Raw genomic sequence first — 20,691 nt, 5'->3', positions numbered from 1 at the left:
AATCAGGACAAGCCAAGTAAAATTCTGAACTTGAAAAATAAAATCATATTGTATATACAGAAGTTAATTTCCAAAATTTTAATAAAATACTAAAATTCTTTTTACAAGCAGTGCTATTCGTGAACACAGTACATATTTACTTATTTTAAAGATATACACGTATATATCTAGTTATATAAGGGTAAACTTGTATTTTGCCATTTTCTTTAGTAATTCTATTTTAACATGAACATTAAAATATTTTTCAGTAATACTAAATTATAATTGGTTTTATTTCCTTTTTTATTCTGTGCCACCAGTTCTGATCTGGGTCAAGTTATTGTTTATCACCACACTTTGGTGAATGTAAGAAATGATGAAGGAAAAATTTTCAACAGTTGCTCTAACTGTAATACTGATTTCCTTTTTGGTGTCATGTGTTACATTCTTGGTATTATAATTGCCCTTTGAACAACATGGAATTGAACTCTGTAGGTGAACTTACACGTGGGGGTTTTTCAATAATACTATAAATGTATATTCCTTATGATTTTCTTAATAATATTTTCTTTTCTCTAGCTTACTTTACTGTAAGAATACAGTATATAATTACATGTAACATATAAAATATGTGTTAATTGACTGTTTTATGTTATCAGCAGTAGGCTATTAGTAGTTAAGTTTTGGAGGAGTCAAAAGTTACGTGCAGATATTCAACTGTGCGGTGCTCAGCACCCCTAACCCCAAAGTTGTTCAAGGGTCAACTGTATACTATTAAGTGAACTATATGAGCATGTGGAGTTTTTTGACAGATTTGGGCATGGGAGGAGGGGAGAGTACATGAATATTATAGTTCTAGCACCTTAAAAATTAAAATTGCTTTTTCTAACTTTTTTTTACTGCTGTCTAATATGAAAGTAATCTTGATTACAGATGAGTATGGCTATTCAAAAGGTCCATCCTGTTAATATCAGTCTCTACTATTTCTCATGTTGACATTATATACTTTTAACCCTCATTGATTTGGTTGGTTATTTTTTCTGCACAGTAGTTACTTAATAATTTTTTTTTTGGTGTGGGAATGTGATTTCTTATACTTTAGCATTTTATTAACTTATAATCAGAGCTCACCATAATAGAGTAGTTGAGAAGCTTTCTAAGCTAAAAAGAGGTAATGAAAGTATATACTGTCTCATCATTTGCATGAATTATTAGGTGTGGAATATTCAAATTGCATGTTTTTGCTAATATGTAAACCGTGTTTAACATATAGTACTTTAAAAAGCAGCTTATAAATGTATATTTTTTAAAAAAATGTATATTTTATATATTATGATAAATTTGGAAACAATGAAATACACTTTTAAAGCAGGAGAGAATATGCCAATATATGAATTTAAAAGTTCTGTAGCTGAATACATATAATATAAACCAATGGCAAATTTAGTGAAAACGTTATTATAGAATCTTGCTAATCAAGGAGAAAATCTTAAAATACATTATCCAATATTGATTGCTTTCATTGAACCACTTGAATTAACAGTCCTTTCTGTTTGTTTTCTACACATTCCTGTGTGTGTGTGTGTGTGTGTGTGTGAAGAACTCCTAAGATTAACTCTTTTTAATTCTTTTTATTGAGTCGAGATGTAATTTGTAAACTTTTTTATTTAGGATATGCTTAATCTAAGCTCTAAACCTTTAGTCTTAAAGGATTTAATTTAACTTCTAAATTGCTTTTAAGATCAAAACAAAATATGTTTTATCTCCTTTACTGTCTATGTGATTCATTTTATTGGAAGGAAAGGATTTAGTTTTATCTAAAGCTATTTTTAACTTTAAATGTTTTTGTAATTGAATAAATGAATTATTAGAATGAGTTTTTCATCAGTGAAACAGAGACAGTAGTTTTACCTTTGCATTAAAATTTTTTGATTGTAAGGTGGTTGTAATTATAAAAATATATATGTATTCTGTTAAGTATTGTAACTGGTCGTTACAAAATAAAAGCATATTCTTAGTAGCAGTAAATTACCTAACATGCACATATGTAGAACTATTCATTAAAGTATTAATCTTTAAAAGTTTTAATAGTTCTTAGATTCTAAATAAAAAATTAATGGCACATACCTGACATCACAAATGAAGGTTTTAAATAGATCTAATGATAATCTGTAAAGCACAGAATAACAGAAAGGTAGTTATTAAATAAATAACACATTCATATTTTGTTTTTACATTTATCAAACTTACCCTTATGACTTTGTAATTTGCCACCTTTTTTTTACTAAAGCTTGCCAGAAATAATTTATAAAGTACCTTTTTCTACATCTTTGCTTATTTTTTCAGGAAGCCCTAGTAATTTATATATTATGTATTAAAGAATTAATTAGCATTAGTTGCCTTTATAGATTTTCTTATCTGTATTTTACTTTCTAATAGGTGGTCAAGAAGAATATGTCTTGTCTTATGAACCAGTGAATCAACAAGAAGGTTTGTAAAGCCTGTTGATGTTTTACGATCTTCTAGAAAAACATATTTCTTTTTTTTTTCCCTCTTCTTCCTCCTCCCCCTACCCCCACTCAGGTTCAAGCCGTTGTTTCTCTGTCTAGTTGTGTAGGACACAGCTCCCTGGCCTAAGCAGGTATTATGAGCCTTGCGCCCACCCCCCTCCAGACCCCCCACCCCTCAAGGCAGTCGGTCACTGGTCCGACTTGGCTGACCAAGTCCGAGTTGGCTGCTCACAGCAGCAGCTCTCGCTGGCTGCCGGCCGTTCACAGCAGCACACAGCAGCACATGGCCGCTCACACCGACTGCCGGCCGCTCATGGCAGCACACAGTAGCCCATGCTCACAGCAGCCCAGCTCCAGGGAGAGCCATTGTTCACAGTCTTAGCTGTAGAGGGCGCAGCTCACTGGCCCATGTGGGAAGCAAACCAGCCACCTCGGCGTGAAGAACACAGCACTCCAACCTTCTGAGCCACCAGGCTGGCCCAGAAAAAAGTATTTCTTAATTTGGGAAATAGGTCTAACTCATACCTCAAAAAAAGTTATAGTATAGTTTTACTATGTTATTTAATTATATATAAATGTAGATATTTACTATTGTATTTTATGAAACATGGTTTAGCCTACAGTATATTACAATCTAGTCAGTTTGAATTGGCGTTTTATTTCCAAGGCAACTTCTTTCCAGTGTTCATAATAGTTCCAATGACCCTTGTTCAAAATCTTGGAATCACTTTGATTTTTCTCTGTTCCTTATCTGTCTTGTCCAATCAGTTTCTAGGCCCTAGTTATTCTTCTGTCATTTCTCCCTTATTTATCACCTTTTCATCTCACCTACCATAATGTTAATTCCTACTCTCACTACCAATTTCCTTTCTTCTATCATGATCCCTTACAAGCCAATGTATACACTTCTATTAGATTATCTTTCTAGATCATTCTTATGATTATATCTCTTCTTAATACCCAGTTCTTTTTGCCCTTTGAGCTGTTTCCTCATAGTTTGTACTTCAGAAATGATCAGTACAACACAGTACTGTGTTTTCTCATTCATAATGAGATGATGTTAGCAATGTACAGAAACATTATCTGCTAAAATGCTGAATTTAACTTGGTTGAATTATCAAAGTCTATTACTTCCAACAGGAGGTCGACTTCAATTTAAGATCTTAGTGAAGGTTTATAAACTGTCAAGTTAGGCATCATTGATGGAGAGAGCCAAATTCTTTGTAACAGTTAAGAATACTATTGTTCTTTTTTGAAACAAAATACATTGATGTTTGTTTAGTGTTCATTCTCTTTAACATGCAGTTTATCTTTATAGTTAATTATACTCGACCAGTGATCATATTGGGACCTATGAAAGACAGGATAAATGATGACTTGATCTCAGAATTTCCTGACAAATTTGGATCGTGTGTTCCTCGTGAGTAACCCACATAAAAATTCTTAATTATTGCTTTTAACAGTTTATCACTGTGTGTGGTAAAAGTAAACATTACCATTTTTTAATGTTTATACCTAGATATTTTATCAGTTATTCCTACATCTTCCATATTATTGTCTCTCTTCAAATTTAAATTAATCTCAGTTGTGTTGAACTTTATAAAACAGTTGTTTAAGTGGAAAATGAATTTGTTGTGTTAATACTAAACACTTCCTGAAGTTCTTTTCTATTAAAGATACAACTAGACCAAAAAGGGATTATGAGGTAGATGGAAGAGATTATCATTTTGTGACTTCAAGAGAACAGATGGAAAAAGATATCCAGGAACATAAATTCATTGAAGCTGGCCAATACAACAACCATCTGTATGGAACAAGTGTTCAGTCTGTGCGAGAAGTAGCAGAAAAGGTAAGCATCAAAGTAATCCCAGAATATAGTTTCTAATTAGATATACCTTTGACAGTATGAAAGAATGATGGGGATAGAAACTTTTAATTCATATATATTTTTTTAAAATAGAGATGTGGCAGCATTAATTAATGTTATGAATTCATTCAACTAATTTAATTTTCAAGACTTAGGAAAATATATACAAGATAAAGAAGATTGACAGAATGAAAATAGAAATGATAACATGAATCTCTCTATTAGAAGGGAGGTTATTTTAAGGTCCTGTACTTGCTAGAGGTAGACCTTGTGTTTCCAACACCTAGCATAATTAAGGAGATAAGATCTGCAATGTCCATCAATAAAAACGAACCAGATCTTCAAGATAAGTGTAGTTACTGCTGGTACTGAGACTAGACAGAAATTTCTCCTGAATAATTGTTTAATAAATGACAATATAAAAAATACCTAGCAATACTATAACAGCAACAGATTATCTGAAAGCATCCTTCAGAGTCATATGATGATATATTGACATTGGTTAAAGCAGTTTTATGGTGAAGCCAAAATAGTGTGTCCAGACATGCTGCTATGCTTAAATCACTCCTTGGGCCTAGAAAATAAACATGAGTGAGTTATTTTATACCTTCAAAACTAGTAGTTTAAGACTTACTCATAAAATACCTACAAAACATAAAGCAGTATTTCAGCATCTCAGTTTTCCGTCTGTAAATGCTACTTTTTCTATGAGAAGTTTGGTTAATTCTGATTCGTTTTAAAACTTGAAGAAATGGACATGTCAGTGATGGCAAGAATTTGGGAAAAAGGAAAACTTAGATATTGTTAATGGGAATATAAATTATTAGAACTTCTGAGAACAGTTTGGCAATACCTACTAACTGTACATATCCTATGACTTAGAAATTCTACTTTTTGGTTTCTAAGTAGAGATTCACATATGAGGATCCTATATTATAAGGATGTTCATAGTAGCATTTTAGAATAGTGAAAAATTGGAATCAACAAAGGGAAATGGATAATTAACTTATTTATTCATGCAGTGGGATATAGCAGCTAGAATGAATCAACTAATATATCTACTAGTTAGGTGTATCCACATGAATCTCAAAATTATAATGAATGAATGAAGTTGTAAAAGGTATATATAGTATACTATTTATATAAACTTTAAATAGCATAAAACAGCCTATATATTTTATGGATACACATTCAGTAAACATAAAAATATGCATGAGAATGATACATCTACTTCAGGAGTATATATAGCCAATATCCAGTGGTTTTCCTTTGGGAGGAGAGGGAAGGAAATTGTAGTGCTAGATATTGTAGTGTGATGTATTTCTTTTAAATATATTAAAAATATAAAAAACCATACCCTCAGCCTAACTGAAAGACAGATAATATCCAAACTTCAAATTACTGGTAAATAGAAAAGTAAACAACAAATCACAGCAAGCTACTTCTTGTGCAAACCTGTGGCAAAAAAAACGTATCAGGAAGTTCCACAAAGTACAAATATTACAAATAATACTCTGATCACAATGCAATAAAGCTATACATTATTAGAAAATCAAAAACAAAAAGTCCTTAACTGGAAATTTTAAAACCACCTGTTAACTCTTACATAAAAGAGAAAAATTCAAAATGAAATTACAAAAACTGGTTCTTTGAGGAGATCAAAGTCACTGATAAACCTTTAACCAGACAGATCAGAAAAAAGAGAAGACACAAATTACCAATATCAGGAATGAGAGAGGTGACAGAATCTACAAATATTAAAAGAAAAATCAGGTATTAGGAAAAACTTTTTACCACTAAGTAAACAATTTAGATGAAATGGATAAATTCCTAGGAAGAAATAAACTACTTCGGCTCACTCAAATAGAAATAGATAATTTGAATAATCCTGTATCTATTAAACAAATTGATTTGTATTTAAAAACCTTCCCACAAAGAAAACTCTAGGCCTAGATGGCTTCACCAATAAATTCTACCAAACAGTAAGGAAGAAATAATACCCATTTTCTACCATAAAATTAAAAAGGAGGGAATACTTCCCAACTCATGCTGAGAGTATATTACCAAGATTTCAAAACCTGACAACACATTACAAAAAACTACAAACTAATATTCTTCATGAACATAGATACAGAAATACAGAAATTCTAAACGGTAGTTTAGCAAATTGTATCTAACAATACGTAAAAAAATATAATATGTCATGATCAAGTAGGGTTTATCCAATGAATGCAAGGTAAATTTAAATATTAGAAAATCAGTCAATGTAACTCACCATATTAAACTGAAAAAGGAAAACTGTATGATCACCTCCACAGTTCAGGAAAAGCATTTGACAAAATCAACATCCATGCTTGATTAAAACTCTCCACAAACTAGGAATAGGACTTTTGCAAACTGATAACATTCCAAAAAAACCTACAGCTGTCATTATACTTAATGATTCAAAAAATGTAGTACTTTCCCCCTAAGATCAAAAATATGTTAAGGATATCCACTTTCAACACTAATTTTCAGTATTATACTAGAGATCATAGCCAGTGTAATAAAGAAGAGAAAGAAAGAAAAATCATCCAGATTGTAAAGGAAGAAGTAAAATTTTCTTCACTTGCAAATGACATGATAGTCTATATTAAATCTGATAGAATCTGCCAAAAAAAGCTACTAGAACTAATAAGTTTAGCAAGGTTGAAGGCTACAGTATCAAACATTATACAAAAATTAGTTGTATTTCTGTATACTAGACCAATCATAAATTGAAATTTTAAAAACATTATTTACAGTAGCATCAAAATATATTAAATACTTAGAGATAAATCTGACAAGATTGGAAGACCAATATGCTAAAAATTGCAAAGCATTGCTGTGAGAATTAAAGACCTAAAGAGGTGGAGTGATACACCATGTTCATGGATTTAAGACAATATTGTTTAGATTGAGCTTTAGGCTCAGTGCAACCCCAATCAAAATCCCAACAAAGTTTTTTGTAGAAATTGACATGCTAAAGTTCACACAGAAATGCAAAGGAACTAGAATAGTCAAATACAGTAATCAAAAAAAATACAGTAATCAAAACAATGTAAAATTGACATGAAGACAGACAGGGCGATCCATAGGACATACTAGAGAATCCTTAAATGGACCCACAAAAAGTAGACAAAGGTGAAAAGGCAGTTTAGGGGAGAAAGAGACAGTCTTTCAACAAATGGTGCTGGAATGATTAACTAGCCCCATCTCATACCATTTAAAAAAATTAACTCTTGTCAAAAATTACAAATTTAAAACTATAAATATTCTAGATGGAAACATAGGAGAACATCTTCATGACTTTGGGTTTGGCAAGGATTTCTGAGATAATATACCAAAAACACAATCCATAAAAGAAAAAAATGATAAACTAATGAGAAAATTTAGCTAGATTGGACTTCATCAAAATTAAAACCTCTGCTCTTGAAAAAACACAGTTAAGAGAAAAAAAAGGCAAGCCGTATACTAGGAGAAAGTATTTTCAAATCATATATCTCATAAAAGACGTGTATTCAGAATGTTTAAAAAAATAAAATTTAAAAAAACCTCTTATAATAGTAAAGACAAATAACCCAATTTAAAAATGGGCATAGGATTTGAAAGTTCATTTCTCTAAAATAGGTCTACAAATGGCCAATAGCACATGAAAAGATACTCAACATAATAATCAGTCATTAGGGAAATGCAAATTGAAACCACAATGAGATGCCACACTACACATCCATTAGAATGGCTAAATTTCTTTAACCATTATCAAGTTTTGACAGATACGGAGCAATTGGAACTGTTATACTTTGCTAGGTGGGACTATAAAATGATAAAATCACTTTGAAAAACAGTTCAGACATACACCTAATATGTTATCCACTTCTGAGTACTTAACCTAGGAGAAAAGAAAGCATATGTTCATACAAAAACTTGTACATGAATGTTCATAGCAGCTCCGTTTGTAATGGACAAAAACTGAAAACAATCCAAACGTCCCTCAGCTGGTGAATGGATAAACAAAGTGTGGTATATCTATGAATTTTTTGTTTTCCCAGAGCATATAAAAGTTATGTTTGCACTGTACTGTAGTCTGTTTTGTATGTAATAGCATTATGTCTAAAAAAAATGTACATACCTTAATTTAAAATACTTTATTGCTAAAGTTTTAATCATCATCTGAGCCTTCAGCAAGTTGTAATCTTTTTGCTGGTGGAGGATTTAGCCTCAATGTTGATCAAAAAATGCATTATCTGCAAAGCACAATAAAACGAGATAATGCCTGTACTTTAAATATGTGCACTTGATTGTATGTCAGTTATGCTTTAATCTGTTTTAAAGAAAAACTGACAGTCCTCCTGGTGCTTTGAGGAAAAAAAGAACTTATACCTTTAAGTTTATATTCTTTCTGAGCTACTTAAATTTTTTGTCACTTGTATATATTCTTTTTTATAATAAAAACCAAAGTTTTTGAAAGAAATTAATAACGTAGAGAATAGAAAAACAGAAAATCTAAAAAACAAAATAACCCAGTAGACAAACCACTAGCTAACCTGATTTTTTTTTTTTAGAAAGGAAAAATCACAAATAATAGAAATAGAAAAGGACAAGGGGCATAACCATTGAAATATTATGAAATCATAAAAGACCGCTTTGCACATCTTTGTATAAGTTTTAAAATTTGATTGAGATGGATAATTTACCAAAATGACCTATTAGAGATGGGAAGATTTCTTTAGAAGGAAGTACCCCACAAAAAGCACCATACCCTGATGGCTTCACAGGGTAATTCTACCAAATTTTCAAAGGTTATATTGTCCTAAAGCTCCATAAACTGTTTAAGAGCATTCTTTTTACAAAGCAAGTATAATGACATTGATCCTCTAAACCTGATGAGGACAGGAAAAATCATAAACCAATATCACTTACAAATATTAATGCAAAAGTGTTAAATATTTTAGTAAACAGAATCCAATACCACATTATAAAAATAACATACCATGACCACGTGGGATTAAAGGAATTTAAAGTCAGCTCAAAGTTAGAAAATCCATTAATGTAATTGACCACGTTAATAGATCTAAATAGTAAAATCATATATCCATAGATGCCAAAAAAGCTTTTGGTAGGATTAAATACCTTTCCAGGGGGCTTTGGGGGAGGGGGGGACTAAAACATAGATATTGTGTTATTTTTAAAAAGTAGAAAGATTAACATGGATGGATGGATGGATGGATATTCTTAGTTTTAAATCCTTAAAGGGAGAAACACAAGTCAATTCCATTATGATGAGGAACAAAGCAAGGATGTCCATTATCTCCACTACTATTGAACAGTGTACTTCACATACTCATTGTAATCAAGGTATTAGTGCTTTAGACGAGAAATCAGTAAGAAACATAAGAATTGGAAAAAGGAATAAAATTATATTTTTAGATAATATATCTGAGAAACCATACAAAATCTATTATAAAATTTTTTTTCTAAAATAAATTATAAATTCATTATAAAGTTAAAGGCTGTTACAAAATGAAAGACATAAAATAAAAAACTAGAGTAAAGTAGCAGTATATAAAATTAAAACCTAGAAGATAATAACCTTCATTTACATGAACAGTAACCGGTTAGAAGATAATGATAGAAAAACACTCATTTATAAGAAGTAGAATAAAAATTCTTAGTAAACTTAATAAGAGATAGGTAGACTTATATGAGGAATAAAATACTCCTGAAAGACAGAATTATTAGATTTGAGCAACTGTAAAGAAATCCCTTGTCCTTAGCTAAAACAGTATTGTAAAGCTGTCAGTTCGAAGCTAATTTATATATGAACACATTTCCCAAAAAAAACCTACCAGCTTTTTTATGGGGCTTAACAAGGCAAATTGAAGTTCATATGAGAAGCCAAAACAATACAAAAAGAAAAGCTAGAAAGGATTCTGTCCCTACCAGATATTAAAGTGTACTATAAAAGTCTTCTTAATTAAAACAGTATAACACTAGCATATAAATAGACATAGAATAGAAAAGAGAATACAGGAAAGACCTAAATACATATGAAAATAATAGTGTATCATAGAGGTGCAATCTCAAATCACTGCGGCTTTTAAAAAAGGGCTTTTTATAGTTCTGGGACAACTGGGAAAAAATTAATTAAAACCATACTTTACACCATACACAAAAATTGGCTCTGATACAACTGACAGAAGAAAATTTAACCTGGGCATAGCAAACGTTTTTTAAATGTGAATTAAAATTCAGATGTAATAAAAGATTGGTAGATTTGACCACGTTTTTTTAAAAAAAAAAAGACTTTTACTTGACTAAAACATCTTCCGAAAACATTGCTACCAAGGTCCAAAAAATGACAGACAGAAAAAATTTGCAAGCAAAGGGCTGATATTCCCAATATATAAAGAACTCTTAAAAATTGAGGGAAAATATTGAGACCAAAAATCTAATAAAGAAATAGACAAAAGATATGAATATACAATTCACACAAATATAAAATATAAAAATGATAAATCAGAAACTAATGAGATTGGTTACCTACAGAGCGAGGGGTGGAAAGGATGAGACATTGGGAAAAAGGTAGGTGGGATGGAGGTATGACATTTCTCTAAGTATACCTTTTTATATAATTTTGATTTTTAGAACAACTATGTTAACATATATTCAAAAATATCAACAAAGAAAGATAAGGGAAAAGCAAAATCATGTACAAATAGAAACTAAATTAATCTATTTCAAATAAATAACTGCATTGAAGAAGGGAAGGGAAGTAAGGAGAGTCTTAGTCCTAATAATCCTGAACACAGGTTAAAGACAAAAAGATCTGTAAACAGATATTGAAATCTAATTAGTACATTTGTTTTTCAGAGTGGTATCAGCTAACAATCTGAAACTAATGTATATTCTAGTGTTGAGCTAATTAATCTGTTGACAATAATGAGAGCTGGTTTCTTTCACTGTTAGAAGGGATTTTAGAAATATGGAAAGGGTAAAGGGGACAATGAACTGTAGTAATTGGATTGGAATTAGAGATATGAATATAAACCCATGCATCCTAATATAGATAGATGTAAAAATAGAGATTTGTGTATATGTACATATCTATGTTCCCTTCCTCTGTCCTCAAAAAGGCCTGAAAATGATGACTCCTCAGTAAACAGTGAGAATATGTAGTACCTAGATCTTGGCTTCTACCATAAATATCACTCTCCATTAAAAAGATCCAGAGCTCCTTGAAGAAATGGCTGATTCCAGCGCTGGGACTGGGAAGGTCCAAGCTGAGCCTAGAATATTTTACTGTGTCAAAAACATAAGGAAATGCTTAAAGAATAATGAGAATATGTCAAAAAGACATGCAGAAGCCAAACTGTATGGTCCCCCAAAGACCACGTCTGGGTAATTTGAATATTAAAATAAAAGATAACAATAACATTATAACATAGAGAATAAAAAATCCAAGAGTCCATAATAGCATAAATCAATATATAAATGGATAGAAGGGAAACCTTTGCCTTACAATTGAATGTCTACTAACAAAGGTAGCAGTGATGAAATGAGAAAATCTCTCTTGATAACCATGAGAATAATTCATGGTAATAATTTTAGGCCAGAATCATCAGCTAAAATTAATGAGTGAAATAACATCTAATGAGAAACCGGATATTTACATAGTCTCAGCATAGCCTCCCCCAAAATACTTATCAGTTACAAAGGGGAAAATAGTAATGTTACAGTGGAGAAACCTGTTAGACAAAACCTTAAATAAGTGATCAAAATTAACCCTAGTTAGAGGGACAGATAGATATCATATGCCTCCTAATATGATGGATTCAGAAGGACACAACTTCACTTCTGTGGTATTCCTGCCAAAAATGTCTCAACTGCCATCTGATGGGAAATATAAGGCAAACCCAAGTTGAGATATATTCTATGAAAAAAATTGTTCTGTAACTCTTCAAAAATATCAAGATCATGAAACACAAAGACTGAAAAACTGCCAAATTGACAGAGACACTACAACTAAATGCAGCATGTGATCCTGGATTGGATCCTAAACCAAGAAATTTTTTTTTTCTTTCGCAGTAAAGGATGTTAATTGGGCAACTAAAATTATACTGTAGTTATGTAAGGGATACCATTGTTTTTAGGAATTAGGTGGTAAAGATGTATGTCTTCCATATGTTCTCAAACTTTATGTACCTATAGAAAGGGATAAAATAAACATGATAGAATGTTAATGTTTCAGTGTAAAGTATTTTTAAATTTCTAAGCAATCAGGTAAAATGTTAATATCTGATAAAAGTAGATGGTAGGTACCATGTTTCCCCAAAGAAAAAACCAGGTCTTATATTAACTTTTGCTCCAAAAGATGCATTAGGGCTAATTAATAGTCATGGGATGTCATCCTGAAAAATCATGCTAGGGCTTATTTTCCGGTTAGGTCTTATTTTCGGAGAAACACAGTACATGTGTGTCTATTATTTTCTTTGCTTTTCTATATGTTTGAAGTATTTATATAATATTAATTTTTGTATTTTAAATATCCTACGAAAGTGAAATTATCATTCACTGAAGTGGACTCAAGCCCTTAGATTACAAGGTGCATTATGAAGGATAACTGATTTAAAATACGTTATTTTAAAAATCCATTTCATAAATTATAAGTACTACCTTATTTAACATGGGCATATTCATTAAAAACCTAAATGGCCTTTGGCAGTGAATTTAAGCATGTCAGAAGTGACTTAAATCAGAACTGGGATTCCCAAACGCCAGTTTGTGATAAAGTGTTTGCTAGTTCCAAAAAAAATGAGAAATAGGATAGTGTAGTGGTAGTGAGGTTTTATAAATTTAAATTCATTCAATTTTTAAGATTCTCCTTTGTTCTAGGCTTTTTTACCTTGTTAATCATTTATTCTCTTACGAAAAAAATGGTTATGGTAAGATGGTAGTTTAGGATTTTTTTTAATGCTCTTTTTCAGCAAAACAACAGATAGGAAACCCATACTGGTTACCATTTTGAGAGATTACTGGCCTATAAAAACTAGTAGGAGTAAAGGAACTATATTTTCATTTCTTTTTTTAAATGTATTATTTGAGAAAGGAAAATTAATTATTCATAGTCATTATTCATTGTCTTTATTTCATTTCCCCTTTGAAATTTGCTAACAAATGACAAGTTTGCTTAGGTGAACAGGATTCAAATATAATTCAGATTTTATACCTGTAGGAAATACACCTTTAATATAATTGAAAATACTTGGTTCACTTGTTTTTTCTTTTTTATTCCCTCTATTTTAGGGCAAACATTGTATCCTCGATGTGTCTGGAAATGCCATAAAGAGATTACAGATTGCACAACTTTACCCAATCTCCATTTTTATTAAACCCAAAACCATGGAAAATATCATGTAAGTGTAAATGCATAGGGCACAGCCTCTAAGTACAGATTCAGTGTCTATCACTTACTAGATTAGATAATTTACTTAACCTCCCTGCATCTCAGTTTCTTTATCTGTAAAGTGAAGAAGTTAATAGTATACCCACCTCTTAGTATTGTTCTGAGGATTAAATAAGCACTCTGATATTAATTGTCATCATCGTCATTAATGTACTGAAGTATAAGGTAACATGTATTAGAATTTTAAGTTTAGTCACATGTGGTTAGTACCTACTGAATTGGGCAATACAACTCTGAGTAACCATTCAAAGAATAAAATAATGTATAACTGTTTACCTATTAGAGGGCAAAAAATAGAATTTAAATAAAAACTGAAAAGAGGAAAGAGCAAATAGAAACATAGAATCATGGGGCAAAAAGGATACAGAGAGTAAGATGCTATTAATGAGCCCAAATATTTCATTAATTAAATGGTAGACTAGTCCAATTAAAAAGCAAAGATTGTTTTACAAATTTAAGCAAAGGTTTTATAAATTTAAATGCATTCCATTTTTAAGATTCTCCTTTGTTCTAGGCTTTTTTACCTTGTTAATCATTTATTCTCTTATGAAAAAAATGGTTATGGTAAGATGCATGAAGAAAAAATAAACAATTATATGTTGCTTTTGTAGAAGAGGAAAAAATATTTTCCTTCTACTCTTCTAGATTCTCAGCTTGGCTTCTTTGACAAAAGACAGATTAGCAAGAGAAAAACATACAAATTTATTTAAGTTTTATGTGGCATGGAAACCTTCATAAGGAAATGAAGACCCAAAAAAAAAGGTTAAACCTGAGTGATTTTATAGTAGGCTCAAAGAAGAGTGGAAAGTCATCGTAAAATGTAATAGGACCATAAGAAACGAGCTAAGAATAGTTAACTAGGGGAAATTTAGCAAGGCCTATTCATTCAAATTCTTCTCAGCGTTCCTCCATCTTCAGAGATAAGACGCTTTTTCCCTCCAAGTATAGGGAGGTCACCTCTCACATGAGGGTCTTATGACCTACTTCGGGGGAAGATCAGAGTTCTTCCTGTCCCTGCCAGTTTTCAGATTCCTTCAGCTTAAAATACTCAGCATGCCAAGATGCCATATTTTGGGATGGTGTGTTATGAAACCCCTCAACTATATGTTGCTTTCATAAGACACATCTTAAATATTAGGCTATGGAAAGACTGAAAGTAAGAGAATAGAAAAAAGATACACCATGCAAACATTAATCAAAAGTAAGCTGGTTTGTAATACTGTCAAAGTATACTTTAAGGCAAGAAATATCAATAGAGATATAAAAGAGGGACATTTCATAAAAATAAAGGTTTCACTTCATCAAGGAGACATATTTATACATTTGTATTTAATAGCACAGTCTCAAAATATACAAAGCACAAATTTACAACTGTACAGGAAAAAAATATTCCACAATCATAGTGGGAAAACTTAACACATCAGTCAGGAAGTAATAGAATAAGAAAACAAAAAAATTAGTAAGGATATAGAACAACACAAATTAAAAACTTTACCTAACTGACAGATGTAGAACACTACACTCAACATCTGCAAAATTTAAACATTGATTTTCAAATGCTCATGAAACAATTACCAAAACTAATCATATCCTAAGCCACAAATTTCAAATGATTGAAAACAAATATTCTCTGACTGCTATGAAATTAAAATAGAAATCAATAATAAAATGGTCACTAGACAACCCCCATATATTTGGAAATTAAGCATTATACTTCTGAATGGATCAAAGAAGAAATCACAGCATAAATTAATGTTTTAAACTAAATGCTAATGAAATTGTCAATTAAATATATTTGGAGGACCTAGTAGCCTTGATGATGGAAAATCCACAACCTTAAAAAATATTAGGAAAGAATGTTGGAAATCAAATATTAGGAAATAAATGTTGAAAATGTGAGATCTTGAGAAATTAGACAAAGACCAGTCAATTAAACGCAAGGTAAAAATTAATGAAATAGAAAACAAACATATGGTAGAGAGGATCAACAGAACGAAAATGTTTTCTTTGAAAATACTATAAAATGTTAGTAAGACAAATCAAGAAAAGAAAGAAGGTATAAAGAACATGAATGAAAACAGGAATATCACTGCATATCCAGTAGACATTAAAAAGGTTCACACAGGAAACCCAGTAGAAAAATGAGCAAAGGACTTGGATACTTTACAAAACAGAATATCCAAATAGTCAACAAACGTATGAGATGGTGCTCAATTAATCATGGAAATGCAAGTGAAAACCACAATGTCATGTACTACCACACACACATGAAAATAGCTAAAATGAAAAAAAATTATTTAAAAATGTTGGCAAGGATGTGGAACAGCTGAAACTTATAACACTGATAGGAATGTAAGTTGGTATGTCACATTGGTAAACTGTTTACAGTATATAGTATCTCCTAAAGCTCGACATACACATAGTTTAGGACCTAGAAGTCTCATTCCAAGATAACATAATAGAAATGTTTACATATGTTTATTGAAAACATGGACTAGATTGTTGACAGAAATGCTGTTCAAAACAGCCAAAACCTTGAAACCCATCGGCAAATCACACAAATATTTTGGTTTCCCAGTACATACAAAAGTTATATTTACACTATACTATAGTCTATTAAGTGTGCAGTAGCATTATTTCTTAAGAAACTACCGTGTTTCCCTGAAAATAAGACCTAACCAGAAAATAAGCCATGGCATGATTTTTCAAGATGACATCCCCCGAACATAAGCCCTAATGCGTCTTTTGGAGCAAAAATTAATATAAGACCCAGTGTTATTTTCAGGGAAATACAGTATGTATGTACCTTAATTTAAAAATACTTGATTGCTAAAAAGTGCTAACCATCATCTGAGCCTTCAGCAAGTCATAATGTTTTGACAGTGGAGGGTCTTGCCTCAATGCGATGGCTACTGACTGATCAGGTTGCTGGTTACTGAAGGTTGGGGTAACTGTGGCAATTTCTTAAAATAAGACAACAGTGAAGTCTCCCACATCAATTGACTCTTCCTTTCATGAATGATTTCTCTGTAGTAGCATGTGATGCTGTTTAATAGCATTTTACCCACAGAACTTCTTTTAAAATTGGAGTATAATTGCTGCTTTATCAATTTTACTGAATTGGAGTATAATTGCTGCTTTATGTATATTCTAAATCCTTTGTTGTGATTTCAGTAGTCTTCACAGCATCTTCACCAGTAGTAGATTCCATCTCAAAAAACCACTTTCTTTGCTCAACCATAAGAAGCTACTCCTCATCCATTCAAGTTTTATCCTGAGATTGCAGCAATTCAGTCACATCTACAGACTCCACTAATTCTAGTTCTTTTGCTTTTTCCGCATCTGTGGTTATTTCCTTCACTAAAGTCTTAAACCCCTCAAAGTCATCTCTGAGGGTTGGAATCAATTTCTTTCAAACTCCTGTTAATGTTGACATTTTGGTCTCTTCCCATTAATCATGAATGTTCTTAATAGCATCTAGAATGGTGAATCCTTTCCAGAAGGTTTTCAATTTACATTGCCCAGATCCATTAGAGGAATCACTGTCGATGGCAGCTATCACCTTATGAAATGTATTTCTTAAATAAGAATACTTAAAAGTCAATATTCCTCCTTGGTCCATGGGCTGCAGATTGGATGTTGTTAGCAGGCATGAAAACAACATTAATCTCATTGTACATCTCCATCAGAGCTCTTGGATGGCCAAATGTATTGTCAACTAGCAGTGAGATTATAAAGGAAATCTTTTTTTCTGAGCAGTAGTGGGCTTAAAATATTCAGTAAACATGTTGTAAACAGATGTGCTGTCATCCAGGCTTTGTTGTTCCATTTATAGAGCCCAGGCAGAGTAGATTTAGCATAATTCTTAAGAGACATAGGATTTTCAGAATGGCAAACGAGTATTGGCTTCAACGTAAAGTTACCAGCTGCATTAGCTCCTAACTAGAAAGTCAACCTATACTTTGAAGCTTTGAAGCCAGGCAATGACTCCTAACTATGAAAGTCCTTGATGACATCTTCTTCCAGTATAAGACTGTTTTGTCTACATTGAAAATCTGTTGTTTAGTGTAGCCACCTTCATTAGTTATCTTAGCTACGTAGATCTTCTGGAGAACTTGCTGCAGCATCTACATCAGCATTTGCTGCTTCACCTTGCATTTTGATGTTATGGAGACAGCTTCTTTCCTTAAACCTCATGAACCAACCTCTGCTAGCTTCAAACATTTTTCTTCTGCAGTTTCCTCACCTCTCTCAGCCTTTATAGAATTGAAGATAGTTAGGGCCTTGTTCTGGGTTAGGCTTTGACTTATGGGAATGTTGTAGCTGGTTTGATCTTCTCTCCAGACCACTAAAACCTTCTCCATATCAGCAATAAGCCTGTTTTGCTTTCTTATCAATTGTGTGTTTACTGGAGTAACATTTTTAATTTCCTTCAAGAACTTTTCCTTTGCATTCACCACTTAGCTAACTGTTTGGCACAAAAGGAATAGTTTTCAGCCTGTCTTAGCTTTTGATATGCCTTCCCCACTAAGCTTAATCATTTCTATCTTTGGATTTAAAGTGGGAGACATGACTCTTCCTTTCACTTGAATACTTAGAGGCCATTGTAAGGTTATTAATTGACCTCATTTCAATATTGTTGTGTCTCAGAGATTAGGGAGACCCAGGGAGAGGGAGACAGAGTAATGGCTAGTCGGTGGAACAGTCAGAACAAACATACATTTATCGATTAAGTTTGACATCTTATAAGGGAGCAGTTCATGGTACTCCAAAACAATTGAAATAGTAACATCACAGATCACCACAACAAACAATAATAATGAAAAAGGTGTAGATACAAGATGTGATCAAAAAATATGGTGAATGTTTAAAAACAAAGTATTATAGTAAAAGACTCATTGCCATCAATCCCCCTCAAAATACTCCTTTCACTTCGAACACACTTTCTGAAGCAATTCTGGAAGTCCTCTTCCATGAACATCTTCAGTTGGGCTGTTGTGGCTGCCTCGATGTCCTGGATCAATTCAAAACATTTACCTCTCATGGTCATTTTAACTTTGGGAAAGAGCCAGAAGTCGCACGGTGCCAGATCCAGTGAATAAAGTAGATGAGGACACACCAGAATGTTTTTATTTGGCAGAAATTGTCGTACCAGAAGCAATGTGTGACACGGAGTCTTTCCATTGTGATCACAAAATATGGATAATGCTGCTGCCGAGTGTCATCCAATGGAAAGACAGGGATCTTCAGTATGGGAAGAGGCACATCAAACCTTAGTAACAGTGTGTGACAAGTTTCAACTTGTTCGGTGCAGTCAGTCAGGTGTGAGCTACGGTTGAGAGAAAATGTGTTTTAAAGTGTGCCGTAAATCATCCTCCATCATGACAACCCTCCGTTCACACATTGTTTCTTGTACACAGCGATTTCTATCAAATAAAAACATTATGGTGTGTCATCCACCTTATTCACCGGATCTGGCACTGTGCAACTTCTGGCTCTTACCCAAAGTCAAAATGATTCAGAACATCAACACAGCCACAACAGTACAACTAAAGACACTCATGAAAGAGGACTTACAGAACTGCTTCAGAAAGTGGCAAGAATGATGGGATAAGTGTTTGCAAAGCAAGGGGGAGTATTTTGAGGAGGATTAATGGCAATGTGTCTTTACTGTAATACATTTTTTTGTATTACATTTTGTAATACATTGTAAATACATAATATAATCATTCACTGTATTGTTTGATAACACTTTATAATGTGAGAATTACCAAAATATGACACAGAGACCCAAGGTGTACAGTGCTCTTGGAAAAATGGCACCAGCAGACTTGCTCGACACAGAGTTGCCACAAACCTTCAATTTGTAAAAAAAAGAATGCAATGATCTGGAAAGCACAATAAAGCAAAGCACAATAAAACGAGGTGTGGCTATATGGAAGAATTTCCCAAACATGAGTAAAAAAAATAAATCCAGACCTAACAGGATATATACTTTATGATTCCATTTATACATATTCTGTATGTATACATATTCTATATTATATTAAAATTAATAATTGCTTCTAGAAGTCAAATAGAGGTTACTCTTTGAGGGTAGAAGACGAGAGTGAGCACACCCAGATTCTGAGGTGTTGCTGCAATGTTATGTATCTAGGTACTAAACACACAGTAAGGATAAGTTGGTGAAAATTCATCAAGCTATACATTTATATTTTTCTCCTATGTTTGAAAGTTACACTTCAAAAAATAACTTCAAAAGAAATAGAAAACCTAGTTCTGTACCTACTAAAGAACTTGACTCTTATGAAAAGCCTTTCCACAAATAAAACATGAGGCCAAGAGGACTTACTGAATTCTACCAAAAGCTAAGTAGTAATACCACTTTTACAAACATTTTTCAATTAATTTGATGGGCATTCATTTAATACCAAAACCTGAAAAAGTCTTCACAGGAAATGAAAAAGACAAGCCAGTCTTAACATAAACATAGATGCAAAAATCCATACCAAAATATGTGCAAATTGAATCCAACAATTTTTTAATTAGATAAAATATAACAAGTCGGGTTTATTCAAGGAATGCAAGGATAGTTTAACATTTATAATTAATCAGTGATAGAGCAAGAGATAAAATAGAGTAGGAAGCACCCAGCAGTCCATCTCCCCACCTCGACAACAGTTGGACTTGCAGAATCTGTCTGCTGTAACTCTTTGGAACTCGGGAATCTATCAAAGGCTTGCAACTTCTAGGGGAAGGTTCGAACAGTTGACTTGGGTTGATTTCAGCTCTAATTATGGTAACAGCTACTATATAGCCCCATAGCAGGCAGCAGTGCACACATTCCTTGA

General features: G+C 32.4%; 1 protein-coding gene across 19 annotated transcripts in view; it reads left to right on the top strand.

Annotated features, from left to right (window-relative positions):
• DLG1 (discs large MAGUK scaffold protein 1) overlaps positions 1-20,691 on the top strand; it is a 238,327-nt gene that overhangs the window by 207,787 nt on the left and 9,849 nt on the right. For 11 of the 19 annotated variants that reach the window (XM_033128021.1, XM_033128025.1, XM_033128009.1 and 8 more), the window contains 5 exons: positions 898-933; positions 2,419-2,469; positions 3,808-3,909; positions 4,166-4,338; positions 13,681-13,790. In XM_033128021.1, coding sequence (XP_032983912.1) covers positions 898-933; positions 2,419-2,469; positions 3,808-3,909; positions 4,166-4,338; positions 13,681-13,790 — 472 coding nt within the window. The remainder of the gene's footprint in view (positions 1-897; positions 934-2,418; positions 2,470-3,807; positions 3,910-4,165; positions 4,339-13,680; positions 13,791-20,691) is intronic. The other 8 variants (XM_033128091.1, XM_033128081.1, XM_033128072.1 and 5 more) reach the window with 1 other exon arrangement.

The sequence above is a fragment of the Rhinolophus ferrumequinum genome, chromosome 2, assembly GCF_004115265.2.
Source record: "Rhinolophus ferrumequinum isolate MPI-CBG mRhiFer1 chromosome 2, mRhiFer1_v1.p, whole genome shotgun sequence".
NCBI lineage: Eukaryota > Metazoa > Chordata > Mammalia > Chiroptera > Rhinolophidae > Rhinolophus > Rhinolophus ferrumequinum.
This window is presented reverse-complemented; position numbering and strand designations above follow the sequence as displayed.